This window comes from Camellia sinensis, chromosome 13, assembly GCF_055761805.1.
Source record: "Camellia sinensis isolate YWXY chromosome 13, ASM5576180v1, whole genome shotgun sequence".
In the NCBI taxonomy this organism is placed as follows: domain Eukaryota; kingdom Viridiplantae; phylum Streptophyta; class Magnoliopsida; order Ericales; family Theaceae; genus Camellia; species Camellia sinensis.
Window position 1 is genome coordinate 111,545,962 of NC_138973.1, and position 18,596 is coordinate 111,564,557.

Genomic DNA, 18,596 nt, shown 5'->3' on the forward strand with positions numbered 1-18,596 from the left:
GTGCCAGACTTGTCAGAAACACGGAAATTTGATCCATGCTCCAGCTGTAGACCTGCATAGTATCCGAACGCCATGGCCGTTCCATACCTGGGCTTTTGATCTGATAGGGCCCATCTCCACATCTTCTAAGGGGTACAAGTGGATTCTCGCAGCCACAGAATTGAGTACAAAGTGGGTCGAAGCAATTCCTCTGAAGAACGCTACGGGGCCTGCAGTTGCGAACTTCATCAAGGAGAATATCATTTGCCGATTTGGAGTACCAAACACCATCCTCTCGGATAACGGCACTCCCTTCATAAACAAATATGTGAAGAGCCTCCTAGAGACTTACCAAGTGAAGCATCACAAATCCACACCCTACTATCCAAAAGGGAACGGGCAAGCGGAAGCCACAAACAAGACACTGATAAGGATTCTGAGCAAGATGATGGATGAGTTTGGGGGGACTTGGTCCGAACAGTTGATAGTAGCCCTGTGGGCGTATCGCACTTCGAAGAGAAAGCCAACTCAAGCAGCTCCTTACTCCCTTGTGTATGGGTCCGAGGCAGTGTTACTTATAGAGTTGGAAACGCCATCTGCTCGAATGGCTCTCGCCTCGGGGATGGTATTGGAGCCTCGAACCACCAGATTGGAAGCATTAGAGGAAAAGCATGACAGAGCTGCAAAAGTCATGGAAAGGTATCATGAGTCCATCGCCCGAGCCTATAACCAGACTGTGATACCAAGGAAGTTTGAAGAAGGTGATCTAGTATGGAAGATTGTAGACCCAATCATGCGAGGACAGCCTTTGCCCAAGTTTTCTCCAAAATGGGAAGGGCCCTACAAGGTGGTTCGGGCGAGCTCAAGCGGGTACTACAAACTTGTAAGGGTTGAAGATGGCTTCCGAACTGGCCCGCTCAATGCAAAGTTTATCAAGCATTACTACCCATAGTTGGACTCATCTATGTTGAAATTCATTTTCACTTTCTTACTTTGTCTAAAGGTTGTATTTCCCTTGCGTTATGAAGAAGCTGGTTTTCTCTATGGTGTATGTTTTATCCCATCACTTACAGTGAATCTATTATGCTTTTGTCAAGAAAGTTGAAGAACTAATGAGAATATTTCAGCTTTTATAAACATGTGCATATGATTGTTCTATCATTCGAAATAAATATTTTATCAAGTAGAATGAGAAAACAATGCGAAAATATCCAAACAACAAAAATTTTGTCATTTCATTACATTGTCCTAGATAAAACATTTTTATCGAAAGGGGCAAGAAAGTAATGATATAAAAAAAAAAAAAAAAAAAAAACTCAATCTTTCCTAAAGACACCCTCGAAGAAGCTGCCCGTCACATCTACATCTGGAGGACAAACAGTAGAGTGTGCCTCTAAAGTCTCCAAGGCCCGAGCATAACCCGACTCAAGTTCACGAAGAGTTGCCTTTGTCTCATCTATAGAGGTGCGATAAGAGGCAAGCACAGACATAAGTTCCAGCCGATGACTGGCGTTCGAAGCTATATCCAGGCGCTTCCGAAGCCATGATAAGTCCACTTGGTGACGCTCCATGTCAGAGATCCCCTGATACGCCGTCTCGACTACTTTTCCATTAAGGTCACACAACCGTTGCGTGTCCAAGCTATATAAGATAGTGGCAAAAGACTCGAGAAGAGCAGTCTGAATGAGTGGACACTGGCAAGCAAATGAAGCAAAGGTCTCCGGGTAACTTGAATGCACAAGCTGTAGAACTGAAGCAAACTCAGGAGCTACCCAATAATGGAGAAATGATACTTTGCCAGAAGTCGAAGGAGGAATTGGGGCCGGAAAACTGCTAGTCTCAGGAATCTCCCCAATGTCTATCGGGTTAGATGAACCACCCGGAGGGGTAACTCCCGGCAGAGGTCCCGAGCCTGAGAATGCCGAACGATAAGGGGAAAGACCAAAAGCATCACTATCAATGTGGAAATCACTGAGATTCAAATCCAAAATATTCGAAGGCACTGGCGATGAAGAACCTCTGGCAGTCGTCTCAAAGGCAGGTGTTCCCCCTTGAGAAGGAGAACCGTGAGGAGTTACAAAGAGAGTCGGAGTAGAGTCCGGGGCAGGTGAAGACGGGACCCCGGTAACAGCTAACACTGGAGCAGAGTCCGAGGCAGGTGAAGGCAGGACCCCGGTAGCAGCTAACACTGGAGCAGAGTCTGAGGTAGGTGAAGGCAAGACCCCGTTAGCAGCTAACACTGAAGAAAAGATAAGAAGGCCTTATTAGAGGTAGGGAACAGGAAAGTCATTTAAGTAAAGATTTCTCACAGATATAAGTAAATGACAAACTTCAGAAAGAAAGATTACCAGAGGGAGAATCAATATGCAAAGCAGGGGCAACTGAAGGACTCCTAGCATCAACAAAGTCACTTGGTCGTGTAGAGACCACCTGATCGATCTCAATGTCTGATGAAGCCTGAACAGTAGCAGTCATCCCTGAAGAAGGAAGGAGGGCCGGAGGATGAGAATCACCATAAGTGCCAGAGCGAGTCTCAGAGATCTCTAGCACATCCACCTCCACACCATTCCCAGAGGCGCACCTCATCTCTACATCGCTTCTAGAAGCATGGCCCGCGACATCAATTTCTGTGGCATCAGTCCCTCCAGCAATCTCAACATCAGAACGGTGAGCCCCAATAAACTCGTCACCAAGGTAGTGCTCCTCCTCAGCTACGGTAGGGCGATGACGACGCGTGCGTGGAATAAGGTCACAAAAATGATCGGAGGACTCAGCCTCATCATCATCGTCATCTATAACTGCTATACGAGGGGTGCACATCTTCACAAGTCTTGCAGACAAAGGGAGGGTGTCGTCCAAGTCTGAGTCCGGCCTGGGGGAGGCAGCATGGCCAGGAGCCACGGTACCGAGAACGTCAACAACCGCAGGATCCTACACAACATGGGCAAATAAAAGTTTTCATTTTAGAAGGTATAGTCGCAAGAAGGAAAGTAGCTTCAAATCAAGAATTTCGGGTACCTCATGAAGCCTTTTGGAAAGGCTAGGAGCGGAAGGACTGGCATCAGAAGTCCTCTTGTGAGCCATCTTCTTAAGGCGGGTCGTCCGAGGACCAGAGGCCTTATTCAAAGGGACTGGCTCTGGAGAAGTAATTGCCAAGCTAGAAGCAGATGCCCGAGCAGAAGGGTCAGTTGGAGCAGATGAAGTGAAGAAACCCTCGTACATGTGGTCAGATTTTCGGCTCTCGGGTAGCCGAAGAGAAGAATCCTTCTTATAAATCGGCGGAGGCAAACATACGGTCGGTCTGCTCTGGACAAATGCAATAAACGCATCGATATTCTTCTGCCAATACCGCCTGAAAGAGGGGGTGAAACCCCCTACTCGGCTCAAGTCTGGCATCGTCAAAGAGCCGGATATGGGAAGCACGGTGTGTACAAGCCGGCGACTGAAGCGCCCGTAGCTCTCTGAAAATGATAATAAATGAGGTGCTGGCCCCGGGGCACATTGATCAAACCCGAATTGACATGCTACACGGTTAGGCCTATAAACGGCACTATCAACGCCTTCCTCATGCCACACCGGTAATGAACTCGGACGGATCATAATCAGCATATCAACAAAGGGTGCAGGGATGTTCTTCGGCAAAGGAAAGGACACCGAGCGGGAGGAACCATGATAGATAAGCGGTGTGGCCACACCTATAGGTGGGCATACATACGGCCGTGCCACAAAGCGTCGGGGATCATCCACCAGAGTATTCAAGGATAAGGTGGAAATGGTACGTGACCAACGTGTAATCAACGGCTGGCAAGACTTCGCTTTCTCAAATGTCCGAGACCCATCAGTATCGAGCACGGGGATGCCATCTTTATCCATTATCTCCCGAAGAACCTCCGCCTCGAATACAGTCGGAGCAGGGGCAAATTTTGGGAACCTCTCGAAGAAGAAACAAAGTAGGAACTGGCTGTGAATGAAGGAGACAGGCTCATATCGACCCACGGAGCGAACCATATCTCGATGTAGTAGATCCAGCCGATAATAGAGATTCCCAAGAAATAGGGGAGCCAAAGGGATCCGATCTCCTCTAAAGAGCCTGACTGCCAAGGGGAAGACGAAAGGATTGAGGGAATCCGGAGGTGTGCTCGGAAGAATGAAGAATGAAAGGAAGCAAGCTAGAAATCCCAAGAAATAGAGCCTGGAGCCATACATCGGACCGGCTTCATACTCCCGAGAGTCAGGATCAGCATCTCTGGCCAAGGGCTGAAGATCCTTGAAGAAGTGACGGATCCATGCAGTATAGGAGGCACGGTCCGTCCTTACTCGACTAGTCCTCCTCGCTGAACCATCAAAAACAGAACTCCACCGACCACAAGTTTGAAGATTTAGCTTCAGAGATTGGATCAAAGAATCATCTTCGGGGGGTGTCTGCTCAGGGTCGAAGGCATCAGGGCCGGTCACTTCCAGACGCAGCAACATGAACACATCCTCAAGGGTGGGCCCCATCTCGTGCTGGCCAAGTATAAAGGTGTGTGTCTCGGTGCTCCACCGAAGAGCCATGGCTTCCAGGCTAGCATTGTTGCGACGGATGGATAGGGATCGAGATATTTTCACTGGGATCAATAGTCGGGCCTCTTGAAGCCGCTGACAGAAGCTCTTGTCCAAGAGGACATCATCGACCCACTCCCGCCAACCAAAAGGAGGGTTTGAGAAGGCCTTGAACTGAGGATAACAGTATGGAAAGTCCCCCCGCTCAATCCAAAAGCGTAGCACTGAGGAAGGAGAAATGAGGGCCTCATGTCCAGAGTCAGTGTCCTCAGTGAGACATAATGGAGCCGCCTTCGGAGATAGAAGAGAAGTGGTGGAGGTAGCCGCCCGCCAGAAGGGATCCTTCTGACCAAAATAAGGAGATTTCCTCCACTCAGATGCCGGAGGTACATCCCTCTCTTTCATGAGAGCCGGTTCCGATGACCCCGAGACAACGGGTTTCTTTCGAGAAGACATATGGCTGAAATAACAGGTATAAATAGCAAGGAGTTGACCATATTAAAATTCAGAATATTGGAATTAAAGCAACACATTCGAATGAAATTTCGGCATCAACTATTCATTTCTCAGAGAGTCCATGAATTCAACAAATTCTACGAGGAATTTTTTTTTTCTTTTTTTTACACCAAGAGTTACATGATGGGTTCATCAACAGGTTCAACCCCGGAAGTCATCAACAGGTTCAACCCCGGAAGTCATCAACAATTCTTTTTCTCGGGTATTCTTCAAGCTCAACAAATTTTAATACCAATGGGTGCATCATCAACATACAGATTTTCGGTTTCTATCATCAATAAAAGGTGCAATGTCAATCGGGTCAATTTCTCAAAAAAAAAAAAAAAAAAAAAAAAAAAAAAAAATCACTACGTTCCATATTAAAGGTCCAATTTATACGAGACTCAAAATTTGGACAAAGTAAAGTTCAATAGCAAATTTCAGGCCCAAGATCCGAAGTATTTTACATTTCTCATCAGTAGCAAGATTCAATGGATTGTCATGTGAATTACAAGAGTGTTCCTCCCAAGTCAATATTATTTACTCAATTCAAGTGGCAAATATTCTATTACGAGGGCAAAATTCAGCAGCAATGGTTCAAGTTATGCAATAGTCCAGAATTTCTTTGGCAAATTTCAAGTCAGAAAAATCGTTTAAATAAATCCCATAGCCTATTTCAAAAATTGCAAAATCCAAACAAATTCAGGCCTCACATTGGAATTTCAAATCACCAATATTAAGGCTTAGTGTATCAAAGTCTTTGAGCTAAAAAAATGGGAATTAGAAATTCTGAAAAGCTTACTCTACAAAAAAGTTTACACCAAGATTAAAATATATATTTATATATATATATATACTTACCCACAGATTTGACGGAGTAGATTTAAGCCAACAATGACAAAGAAGAAGCTGAGAAATAGTGCCAACCGAGAAATGGTGCAAACCGGAGCCGGAGCAAGCCGCAGCTAGAGGCAGTGGCAAGGCCGCAAGTGTGAGACGCACAAGCACGGGTCGTAGATATGAAACAAGCACACTCAAGGCCGACGACGAGCTGTGCAGTGCTAGGCAAGACCATACACGTCGCGTTGAGTGGGCGGACGTGTGTGGTCAATGTCGGACAATCCGAAGCCGGAGGCAGCAGTGTTGTCGCAGAGGAGTTGACAACCACACGGGTTCATCCCATCACTTGTAAAAGATTCTAAACTGGGTTCATCCCATCACTTGTAAACTTTAATGCATCTATTCAATTTCGTGTTTCTTTACTTCGTCAAATTCACATTTTGATACATGTGCGAGTTTTAGTTTGAAAACCACTGTGTCATAATATTTATATAGAACAACACAATCATGTATGACAACCAAAATAAATATGATAGAGTGTCTTAGGACTCATCACAAAGTTTTGTAGGAATTCACACACTTCTTCTTTCAGCACTATATGGTTAGACAAAAAAAAATATGAAACCCATACCAAACGAAGTTCACCCATTATAATATTTTAACTGGTGCTAGTTCATCGAGTTAGGAAAATATTTTGAGAGAATACCAGGGCTAAAAACGATTTTAAAATGGAGAAATAATTTTTGGAAGAAAACTGGTTTTTTGGGACAGTGAGTTACATTAACCTCCAGCACAGGTGTTCTATGTTCAAAATATAAAAAGGGACCTCAAACGGTGTCGAAAAGAGGCATGGTCAGAATAGTTTGCTAAATTTTTGAGTTTAGAACATATTTCCAGAAGAGTGTGAAGAATGAAAACCAGTCGAAGATGGTCAAATAATTTTTATAAGAAAACTGGACAGATTCTGTTACATTTTGGAAAAATTGGCATTTCTCTCTCAATACTTAATAAAAAATTATGAAACCAGCGGAATTTGAAAGGTAACTTAAAAATCTAACTTTTCCGATTTGAATCACTTGAAAATTCATTCTGTGAAATAAACGGTGACCTGGTAAAGTCAGCATTGCTGTTGCCTCCAAACAGCAATGAAGTTAAAAATATATTCAGGCCATGAAACGTTGTCAAATAATTTTCTTCAATATTCTAGCACCATTAAAACATGTTAAACTAACTCCAGTAGTTTCAGATTTTATGAAAGTGTTCTCAAGAGTTTGTTTAGGGTTTATTCAAAACGGACTAAAAATATGTTTTGCTGGAAGTTCATTAGTTTGCGAAAAACACACTTTGTATCCACCATAAATCACATGCAAGACTAAAAAAAATATTTCCTACTATTATTCCCATGTGAAACTCTAATCCTTCATATTTATTTTCATTAGTGATAATAGAAAATAATATTTATGAAGAGTAAACACAAATTCATAAGCATGCAAAATTGATTCACCAATGGAGAATACTTGATCACATAAAAGGCAAAATCATTAGCTAAACCACCTAATCCATACTTGTAAGAAGGACATAAAATCACATAATCATAAGATTATCATTCTATCCAAATGTAACATGCATTGAGCATTTGTGTATTATCAATACACACTCTTGCATATTTTTAATGTATAGATTTAGTTAAGAAAAACATCTAAGGGAAGATAGAGGTTGAGTATTCTTACTTCAATGAAGTAAGAAAAATCTCAAGTGTTGAGCCTTTCTTCTCCTCTCTTCTCTCCTTTCCCTCTTGCTTTCTCTCCACTCTTTCTTTTCTTTCACAGCCGTGTGTATGTATTATGGCTGATGGTGAGGTCCCTTATGTAGGGAATATGGGAGCAACTTTTTGTTTTATTTTATTTTATTATTTCCTTTCTTTAGCAAAAAAATTTCTATTTGCTTGGAATTGCCATCCTATGCCATGCTTACTTCTCTAGGGATGTTGAGTGTGAAATTGGGAAAACAAGCATGCCTTGCATACAACAGAGCAGCCTAGGGAAAAAGAAGTGGCAATTAGCCACTTTTCTTGCAATTTGACCCCCCCCTTTTTTTTTTGAATTGAATTGAAATTGATGCCAATACAATATTAGTATATATATATATATAACCCTTATTATTATTATTATTTTATTTATTTTTTGTACAAAAATAAAAATCAATTGAATATATATATATAACCTAGTCACTCAGATATTTTGCTCCCTACTATTCTCTTACTAACTTAGTTATTATTTGTTTAACTCATTTAGTTTCCACAACTATATTTAGATACAATTTTTTTTTTTTATCACAGAAAGATAAATAATTTTTATTTAAAGGAATCTAATATTGGCATTAACCATGATGATATTAACATTATAATTTGATAATTTAATAATCACTGTTAACTGACTTAATATAATTATTAGTCAAACTAATTAGTTGTCTAAAAATTCAGGTCCTTACACATTCATGCTCAAAGGTTTTCACGGTTCACGAATGCAACAATGTAAAAACTTTTCAATAAATTCCAAGTCTTTTCAATTCCAAGTAAACCAATTATTAAATAGTAAATAATACACGAGAAATTCCTAAGCATGTGTCTGCAAGTAATCTATTCAGAACTATTAAAAATTCACATTCTCTGCCTATTAATTAGAAGGACACCTGACTCCACGCGAGTTTCCAAATTTTCACCAAGGACCTCAAGCCAACTTAATTCAATTTTCAAACCATTCTACACATTCCGGATTTAACCACATTATTTACCTTTAACAATTCAACAAGATTTCAAAGGGTATTAAAAAGCTCTCAACATCATTTTTCTCTAAACGTTCCATGATATACATAAATAAAAGAATGAGTATGAGTATGACTATGCAATGCATGATTTCAATTTTTCCTAATTCCAATTCATTTCTATAACATAACAATTCAATCCTCCATCGATTGCCAAAATAGTTATTTATATCAAAGTATTCCACAAAAAAGGTAATACGAGAGCATAACTAAATTAATATTTCCAAATATCCTCAAAACTTCCATAATATCCAATATTCCCAAAATAGTTCATAATTTTCATCACATATCATCAATTTCTCCAAATCATATCTTTCTTCAATTCTCAATATTTTAGGATTTGAGCAAGAAAATCAGGGTTTTGCCAAATTAATAACCAAACTATGAAATTCAAGCATCCATTATCTATTAAAGAGGAAAACTTTGAGATTTAGACAAACAGAAGGGCAAGCCCTAGTTTTGTATTATCTACATCTATATATACTGTATAAGGAAAATTGACTTTTTAGTGAGAAGCCTTCTAGGAGCTCCAAATTCTTATTCTAATTTTCTTAATTTTAAACAATTAAGAAAATCTCCATTAGCTAACTTTCGTTTGATAATCCCACATCGGGAAAATAAGGAAAAAAATGAGTTGTTTTTACTTATATAAAGTTAATCTTATACTTCCATCCCATTTAGTCAGGAGTATTGTAAGAGTTTCAATATCACATATTAATTTTCTTGATTTTCTTAATTTTAAACAATTAAGAAAATCTTCATTGACTTAAAAGTGAGTTGTTTTACTCGTATTAAGTGAATCTTATACTTCCATCCCATTTAATATTGTAGTGCTGTGTATGTTTCAATTCAACATAGTTTAAATTTTAAAAATTTTAATTAATTAATTATGACCTAGCCGATTAGGCTAAATCATTTTTGATTTGATTGATTCGTTAGTTTAACCGCGATTTTAGCGATTTTATACTTTTAGTTGATAATCCCACATCAGGAAAAGAAGTAAAAAAAAAAAAAAGAGTTATTTTACTCATATAAAGTAAATCTTATACTCTCATCCCATTGAGTGAGGAGTCTTGTGAGAGTTTCAAAATCTCATATTAATTTTCTTAATTTTCTTAATTTTAAACAATTAAGAAAATCACCATTGGCTATCTTTTATTTGATAATCATACATTGGAAAAATAAGGAAACAAATGAGTTATTTTACTCAAATAAAGTGAATCTTATACTCCCATCCTATTTAATATTATAGTATTGTGCATGCTTCAATTCAATATAGGTTAAATTTTAAAAGTTTTAATTAATTAATTATGAGATAATTATAATTAATTAATTAATAAAAATGATAATTTTAAAATAATTAATTGCTAAAGTTTTAATTAATTTTTTCGCCTCATATTGTAATTAAAAAGTCAAAAAATTATTAAAAAATTAATTCTCAAACAACTTCTTCAAAGTCTAAACAAATTTATCAAATATTTTACACAATAATTATATGAATAGAACTGATACTATATGAGACTCACACGCAATATGACTATTGTGTAGAAATTTTGATTTTTTTTTTTTTTTTTTAGTATTTAACATCTACCTATCTATATATTATATTATAGTAAAGGAACATTTAAAACAAAAACCTTTAAATTTATATATCAAATTTTATTTAAGAGAAACAAAATATAAAAAAATTAAATATAATTATCTTATTTTTAATAAATAATATATTATTTTATCCCATGTATAGCACGGGGTGATATGCTAACATATATATATATATATATTGAAATCCCCAAATTTCTTTAAAAATCATATCTAACAAAATACCACATAAACATGATAAAGCAAATATATTAGGATAAGAAAATTCATACATCAAATAGAGAAGAGGAGAAGAAAGTCCCCAAATCAAACATGATGAAAAGATGATCCGCCAGAATAAACAGGTCGCTAAACTTCATTCCCTCAAATTTCTTTCTTTAGCTCAAAATCTAGGCCATTTTGTGCCAATCTGATTGCCTCTATCTCAAGCACATAAACATGGCATCTATTTCTAGCCTTATAAACTTATCAATGTGTCATGACCCCAACTCGTCCCTAGAGGTTAGAGCGGTGACCGGCCAATAATCCTAGATCACCTACGACCTCTTAACCAAATCAGAAAATATTTAAATAATATCGAGGCTCAAAGCGGAAGTAAAACAAAAATAACGTTGTCCATTGAGTAGTGCATATATGGAATAAACAAAAATAATTAAAATAGTTCATAACACACTTATAATACATATAGACATTTATCTTATACATCCCAAGATCACATATATGACTTAACAAAACTTGACATAACTAAAGCTTGAACAAAAGTAAAAGTTAATGCCTCAATACAGAGGCACATCTTCGGATGGTCTTCACGAAAAGGGTGACTCCAAGTAGAATCTAATGTCGATCCTCCTGATGCTCACCTACATAGATAGGGGAAGGGGGTGAGCTTGAAGCCCAGTGAGTAGCATTAATGTAAAGGATTAATGAATGAGTTCCATATTAATAAAAAATTTAAATAAAAAAAAAACATTCTTATCATGGACAAAAACATTTTCAGAAATATGTAATACATAAAATTCATCAAAATTTTCATAATTACATACATTACGTTATTCGAAGCATATTATTCAGAAAACTTATCAAACCTTTCAAAGATTATCAGATGATGTGATCATTCTCAATAGCATTAAACATATTTAAACTTGACAGAATGACCTCTGGTTCATTACTAAGAAGAACAACCTCTGGTCCAATACATAGCAGAACGACCTCTGGTCCAATACATGGCAGGACAACCTCTGGTCCAATATACAACAGCTGTACAAAATGACCTATGGTCCAACATATAGCAGAATGACCTCGGGTCCAATATATATATATAACGGCTGTATAGAATGACCTCTAGCCCAACTTATAACAAATAAGACAGAATGACCTCATGTTCGACATATCATTCATAGAGAATTCATTTAAGGATGTCACAATAAATTATCAAATGAGGAATTCATTTATTCATAGCAAAACATGATTTCAGAAAACATAACATTTCATAACGTTTCAAAATAGATACTTAAGAACATAATTTCGAAAAAATTATCATATTGGAACATCTCAAATGCAATATACAAATTTCGTAAAACATCCCATGCCATAGCATTTTCAAAATCATTTATACAAAAATATCTTTACAAAGATATTACTCACCTTGACTAGTTCAATGTTCTACCTTGATGTTCCAATCTACACATTGCACGTAACCATACATATTGCAACATTATATTATTCTTCTGATCGAATCTTATTTCTCTTGTTCTTTTTTCTCAAATAAACTGAATTCTTAGGCCTCATTTGGGAACATGCTAATTTAGTAACTTTTTGGCTATTTGGCTAAAATATGAGCTAAAAAAAACTAGTATGTTTGGGATGACTTTTTGACTTTTTACGAAAAGATGTGCAAAAAGTAGAGAGAAAAGAGAATTTTTGAATTTTTGGTATGGGTTGTTGGCTTTTTGGCTAATTTAGTAATTTTTTGACTTTTTGACTAAAAGAGAGGGTTCCCAAACGAGGCCTTACTTTGCTTCTTTAACTAGTTATCTTATGTTGGTTATTAACTTATTAATCCTAAATGAGCCATAATCATGCCTAGGAATGCTCAAAAAGAGATGAGGATGAAAATACGAACAAGATGTAATTTCCCAAAACATGCTGAAATAAGCCTGACTGCTTGAGCAGAACTTTGGTCACTCTTACAAACTGTGCTGTTTGCAAAAATACTGGATGCTTACTACGTGTGCTCGAGCAGTGACTATACCGCTTGTGAGGTTTGTAAAATTCTAGGCTCCGAAATGCAGCAAAAATGGCATCAAACACATTTTCAAAACTTGGGGCCACGCATGGCTTACTCAAAACATGAAAATACTTTGGAAAACACAAATACATAACCATTTCGAAATTATTTACTCAACAAAACTTAAATCAAATCTTCATGCATGCAAAGATTTTCCAATTCTTTTCTCTTGATTTTCAAAACATGAAATTAAATGCATAAATCCATGAAATTAAGAGTATGAACTTATTGAAATTTTATGTAAATAAACAAAAGATAAGCTCTCATGCATGCAATTCCAAAACTCAAATTAAAATGATGAACATAATGTAATCTTCCTTATCTTTTCATTATAGCTTAATTTCTTCATCAACTATCTAATTTCCTTCTAATTTCATGAATATAATCCCAAACCCTTCTCAATCTCAAGTATAATATGAAGATTCTACACAAATCAAGCATAATTTCCATTCCTTAAGCTTAAATTTCAGCAAGTTTAATTGATTTCTTCCTTCTTTTTTTTTTTTTTGATCAGTAGAAATCCATTAATGGATGCCAAAAATGGAAATTACAAGGGCCATCAAACAACCAAGCTTACACCAAAACAAAATAAAGAAAATTACAAGAAGCACTCTGGAGAAAAAATATGCAAAATATTCAGACGCACATCATGTTGTGCTCGGACTCATACTGCAAAAGCAGAGTCGATCAAAATCGACAATAGAGCCTGTCTGAATAAATCATATATTTCAACCACAAAGTTTGGAAAGTCACAATCCAAGCACAGATGACCACAAAACCATAAGCAAAAACCAAAAAAGACAAACAGAAAAGGAAGGACCTCCATCCCAAAATCCATGACAAAAACTGGTGGTGGAGATGTGGTAGTAGGAGCAGATCTGATGCCCAACACACAAAGGAGACGGACGATCCGACAGATTTGGTAGGGTGGAGGTAACGCCGACGGAGGACGGAGGATGAGATCAGCAGATCCGATGAGGCCCTGATTGGGGAAATCTGAGAAGAGTGAGGATAAAGAGTAGAGTTCCCACCAAGAAGAGGAAAAGGACCTCACATGGAGGTAGAAATGGAAAGACTAAGCTTCCAAATTATTATTGAGCCAAAGGACAAGACAAACGAAAGAGATGAGGGGCAGAAATGAGGGGAGAGGCTGCCGGAGGCCGGAGCCCCCCTCCCCCGCCCCGAGCTGCGCCTTCGGAAAAACCCTAAGAGAGGTAGAAGGAGAAGGTAAAGAGGTAATTGATTTCTTCCTTAGCTTTCTATTTCTCCATCAATTTCCAGCACAAAATAGATTTCTCTCTCTAAGATGAGCTCTCCAACTCTCACACTCTCTCTTTAACTTGAACTCTCCTTTTTCTCTACACTCTCCAACACACATAGCAAATGAATCCCCCTCTCTTGACTTTGAGAAGTCATCAGCCAAGTAATACACACACACACACACACTCAGCACAATGCACATGTGCACACACTTTGGGGCTTCAACACATCCATTTACATACACACACAAGGCTATAATCCTCCACACACCACTTCATAATTAATCACATGAATAGGTTTAGCTTAATCAAATCATATTTAGTCTTAATTAATCATAATTTCTAGATAACTCAATTGGTCTAATTAACCCCCAATTAAGGTGCAATTAATCGTAGTTAAGTTTATCAATCTGAATCAGATTTTTAATCAAACTCCCAAAAGGCTTCAAATATTACACTAAACTTATTAACCTCATCAATTTTGATTTCTCAAATCGTTAAAGTCTTCAATTCCTGATCAAAATCAAAATTCCTCTCAATAAATTACATATACAAATTAGACACCTCACAAGCAATTCCAATTCAGAATAATTACAATTCACAATCCTCATAACTTAATTACTTAATTAATTCCAATTAGAACTCAATTTAATCAAATCTTAATTTTACTAAACTGAATCAAATATTTAATTAAACTTCCATATGGTTCAATACATGAAATTAAACTGATTCCACTCATCAATTTACCTTCTTAAGCCACCTAGGCCTTCAATTTCTAATTCCGAAATAAATCCTTAACAAAATCATATACGAATTAGACTCAATAATGCTTATGAATTCCAAAATAGAATAGCATGCAACTAAAATTCAAATCTCCATAATCAATTAATTAAATACAGAATACTATGCGCGGTAGGGTTGTCACACAATGTATTGTTCTGTAGATTCCTCTTGTTTTTGTTTAAATTTGGACAAGTCTACCATGGTTACTTCAGGTTCAGTTCTTTAGAATTGAGCATGAAATTGGCCTTCCATTTTTTGCCAATTATTAATTGAATTATCTAGCAAATTAATGAATCATGTAATGGTTACTTTTGACAGTGAACGTGGAAAAAATCTGTGTTTTAAGTTGACATTATTCCTAATATCCCCACATTCCAAGGTAAATCTACCTATATACTCAATGATGGATTGTTTTTCTTTCCCCAATAAATAAAGAAAACTCAGGGACTTTGTAGTTCCTACTGAATGGAAGTGCATCTACCCATGGGGGATGTGGTTTTCTAAACATTCGCCTATTAGGCCTCCTTAGGCCTGGGCCAAATATCTCTTGAATGACCTTCATTATCTGGTTCCTATTAATCTGAACGGGCTCATGTTCCAACTGTGCATTCTGTGTACCATGGTCTACTTCATTATACAAATGTTGTTGAGGAGGTGGCTTTAATAACCCCGATTATGATTAGGCAATAAACCATGATTAAGAATGCCTAATGAGTAATTAAGAAGAAATTCTGAGTTTATTGCATGTGTTTTGTGTTAATTGTGCTTATATCTGTCTGACGTAGGAATATCTGTCTGAATTTTTGTTTCAATATGCGAATTGAAGGCCTTAACGACATTCGAACATGAAATTGACTAAGTGTAGCTCGATTTTTTTGTGCCCCCTTTTGGAAGTCGAATAAGCCCTACTGTATCGGACTCCCGCGATTCTGAATCTGATTCCACAAGTGCAATGTGAAATAGATAAACACCAAAGAGTCCCAATCCGGCAAATCTTTTAGAAAATCAATTTTGAATCAAATTGCCAAAAATGGACTGCTTTGCCAGATACAGAGTCGCCACCTAAATGTTTTTGAAAAATTTAGAAAACCCATGACTCGTGCCAAAGGCCACGTGTCCGTCATCACCAAGATTATCTCGGCTCAAGAACTCAGGTACGAGAGGGGAAGGTCATGAATTGAGCACCCCCGCTCGCCCGATCAAAGATTGGCCTTTACTAATCATGATATGAATCTTATTTACATTATATGCTCTTGTTTCAGTTTATTAAGCTAGCATTACTATGTGATGCGCATACACACAAGTATAGACTAATTTGCAAGAATTGGAACACTTGGCTTATGTTCATTTTGAAATTTGTTTCGAAACATGTACCACTTGAAAAGTGATCGCATATGAACATTACTCAAATTATTCCAATTCAAGCAATTAGCCTTCATTTACAAGCATTCAAACAATTATCAACTAAGCACTTAGCCTCATGGCAAGCATGCTAAACATGGCAACATCAACATACGACATGCTAAAACAAGTAAAGGCTCACCTAATACTCCAAGCCAATAAGAGAAACAAGTTAGAAAAATGCATGATTCCTAACTATGCAATATGACTAATGCAACACGCGCGATATGTAATTACTAGGCTCGGCTATTAATATGACATATGAATCAATTTGATAGCACGCGGTCTGAGGACGTATTCAAAGAAGTATTAAACTAACAATGCAAGTTAGAATGATGAACCGAGCATCGACACATGCAATACAAGTGGATGCAAAACATGAAGTATACTAAACAAAACATGATGCCTTAAACTAACCATCATAAGGTAGTAAATAAAAGGGAGAAAGACGTGGGGTTAAAGACATGCACGTTATTACAACATTGCGCTCTCACGAAGGAGAGTCCGAATGAACTAACTAGCTAACTAATTAAAGCGCTAAGCTAATTAATTAACTATTACAAACCAAATGAATAATTTAGCTAAGCTACTTTAACTAATTATTACAACAACAAATGAACTAATTAATTAACTAATCTAGCTAATTAAAAATAATTACAACACGAGACGAATTAGCTATTCTAACCAATTAATTACGAAGCCACTATTTTAATCACAATGTTAATATATTTATAACACGGATCCCGAGGATTGACGGAGGGCTCATGCATGAATGCGGGTTTCACCCGAAAAAGTCACTGTTTCTGCTGCTGAATGCCTCTGTTACATAGTAGAACATTTGCACTGAATTCCACCTCCAGACCAACTCTGTTCTGCTTCAAAAGGACACTGCTTAATTTTGCACTGGTGGCCAGCAGAGGGCTTGCCATCCACTGATGATGGCCTGCCAGCCATAGCTGACTGGGTTGTCCTGCTGTAATAGAGAGTAAACAGAGCAAAGACAGTGTTTTCTCAAGGATTTGTTTGCACAATGTACCCCTCATTTTCATTTGAACAGCTCAAATGAGTAGTAAATTTGATTTACAAACCACCAATGGATGCAATTTCATTGCATGATGGCTTATGAATCAAGTGTGCAAATTCAATGAATGCAACAAAACAAGACTCTCAAAACCACCTCTCTATCATGAAAGATCAAGGTAAGTAGTTGACAATGAATCTTGAATCGTTTTCATCACTAATAAGTATGAAATGACTCAAGACTCAAGGGTTCAATTAACATCTGATTGAACCCAAACAAGTTATTATCTTACACCTTTTTAGCCTCAATTTTATTACTTCATTTTAGATTACCATCCATTCTTTAGTCAATTGAGTCCAAAGGTGAATTTAAGTCCTCTAATGGAAAGATGGCTCAAACCAAGAGTTACTATGAGTATGAAAGAGACATCATACCGTTGGTAATGAATCCCTAAAGCGATTAAACCATTAAGCATGACATATCAATCTCATGCTTAAACAAATAAGTAGTTTGAAACTACTTTCAAAGCAAAACAAAAGCCAAGAAAGGAAGGAGGTTGCAGAGGTGATTAAGAGTGATCACAAGTATGGAAAGCCATAAATAAACACTATCAACTCAAAGAAGATGGTGTCTAATGCCTAAAACACCAACCTTATGAGAACAATTACACTACAAGCATGGAAAGCAAAGCTCAAACGTAACAAACACTTAAAAATAGTCCTAAAACAGTCTTAAATAAGTCCTAAAACATGCTGAAATTAAGGCAAAAATAGTTAAAATAATAAGCTAAAACATGAATCATGCTAGGCTAGTAAGCAAAACATAAGGAGGGGAGGCTAACCCCTCTAATTTTGGACTTCAAAACATAATTTTAGCCATGCAAATAACTCTCAAAATCAGTGTTTAAAAGCTCAAAAAAAGATAGTGTAAAGGTGGGAAACACAATGGTAAAGACCTTGGAAGTAAAGTGTAAAGTATGGTGAACCACCCCTCAACCTTTATTGGCCTTAAAACCCAAGTTTCAGTCCAAAAGTACAGAGTTTTTACAGTCCAAAAATAGTTGGAAAATAGTAAGAAAAAGAGTAAATACAACAAGTAAAGAGACAAAGCTTTATACCTCTTGAAGAGGAGATCACTTTCAAGCAATACAACAAGGCAAACACACCATCAAGAACTCAAATGTGGAGAGGTTTGGTTAAGAGTGTATAGGCAAAGGTGAAGAAATTTGCAAGAGAGAGAGAGAATTGTAGAGAGAGAGAGGAAAAATTTTGCTCCAAAATTTTTCTAACCCTATGGCAAGAGAAGAGGCCCTCTATATGTAGAGAAACATGAAACTCCCTCAGAAACATCTAACTATACATGTGGGAGCAAATGCAAGCATTTGTGCAAACAGCTGGCACAAAATATCTAGAAAAGGCATGACCACTAATGGTGGCCGGCAGGCCATCACTTGTGGCCGGCAACCATGAGCAATGGCCGACAGCCCATTGTAGGCTTTAAAATCCAAGGTTTTGGTCTAAAAACAAGGCAACAGGGGTGTGGGTTTGAAAGGCTCAAAGCTGTGGCA

At 37.3% G+C, this 18,596-nt stretch overlaps 2 protein-coding genes across 2 annotated transcripts in view; one reads left to right on the plus strand and one right to left on the minus strand.

The window, feature by feature from the left end:
• The window catches only part of LOC145806379 (receptor-like protein 6), a 118,042-nt gene that overhangs the window by 86,136 nt on the left and 13,310 nt on the right, over positions 1 to 18,596 (plus strand). The window lies entirely within an intron of this gene.
• LOC145806377 (uncharacterized) lies at positions 1,059 to 2,960 on the minus strand. The gene is made up of 2 exons (XM_082903184.1): positions 2,328 to 2,960; positions 1,059 to 2,218 (listed from the first exon to the last, which is right to left on the minus strand). Exons 1-2 carry the CDS (start codon positions 2,797 to 2,799, stop codon positions 1,296 to 1,298), a joined length of 1,395 nt encoding a protein of 464 aa, XP_082759310.1. The 5' UTR covers positions 2,800 to 2,960; the 3' UTR covers positions 1,059 to 1,295.

Bases quoted from the DNA above. Each gene is read 5' to 3' on its own strand.
- LOC145806377 (XM_082903184.1), bottom strand. From the start codon at position 2,799: ATGTGCACCCCTCGTATAGCAGTTATAGATGACGATGATGATGAGGCT. The intron at 2,219-2,327 runs GTAATCTTTCTT...TCTTTTCTTCAG, and splicing joins GCATATTGATTCTCCCTCTG to TGTTAGCTGCTAACGGGGTC.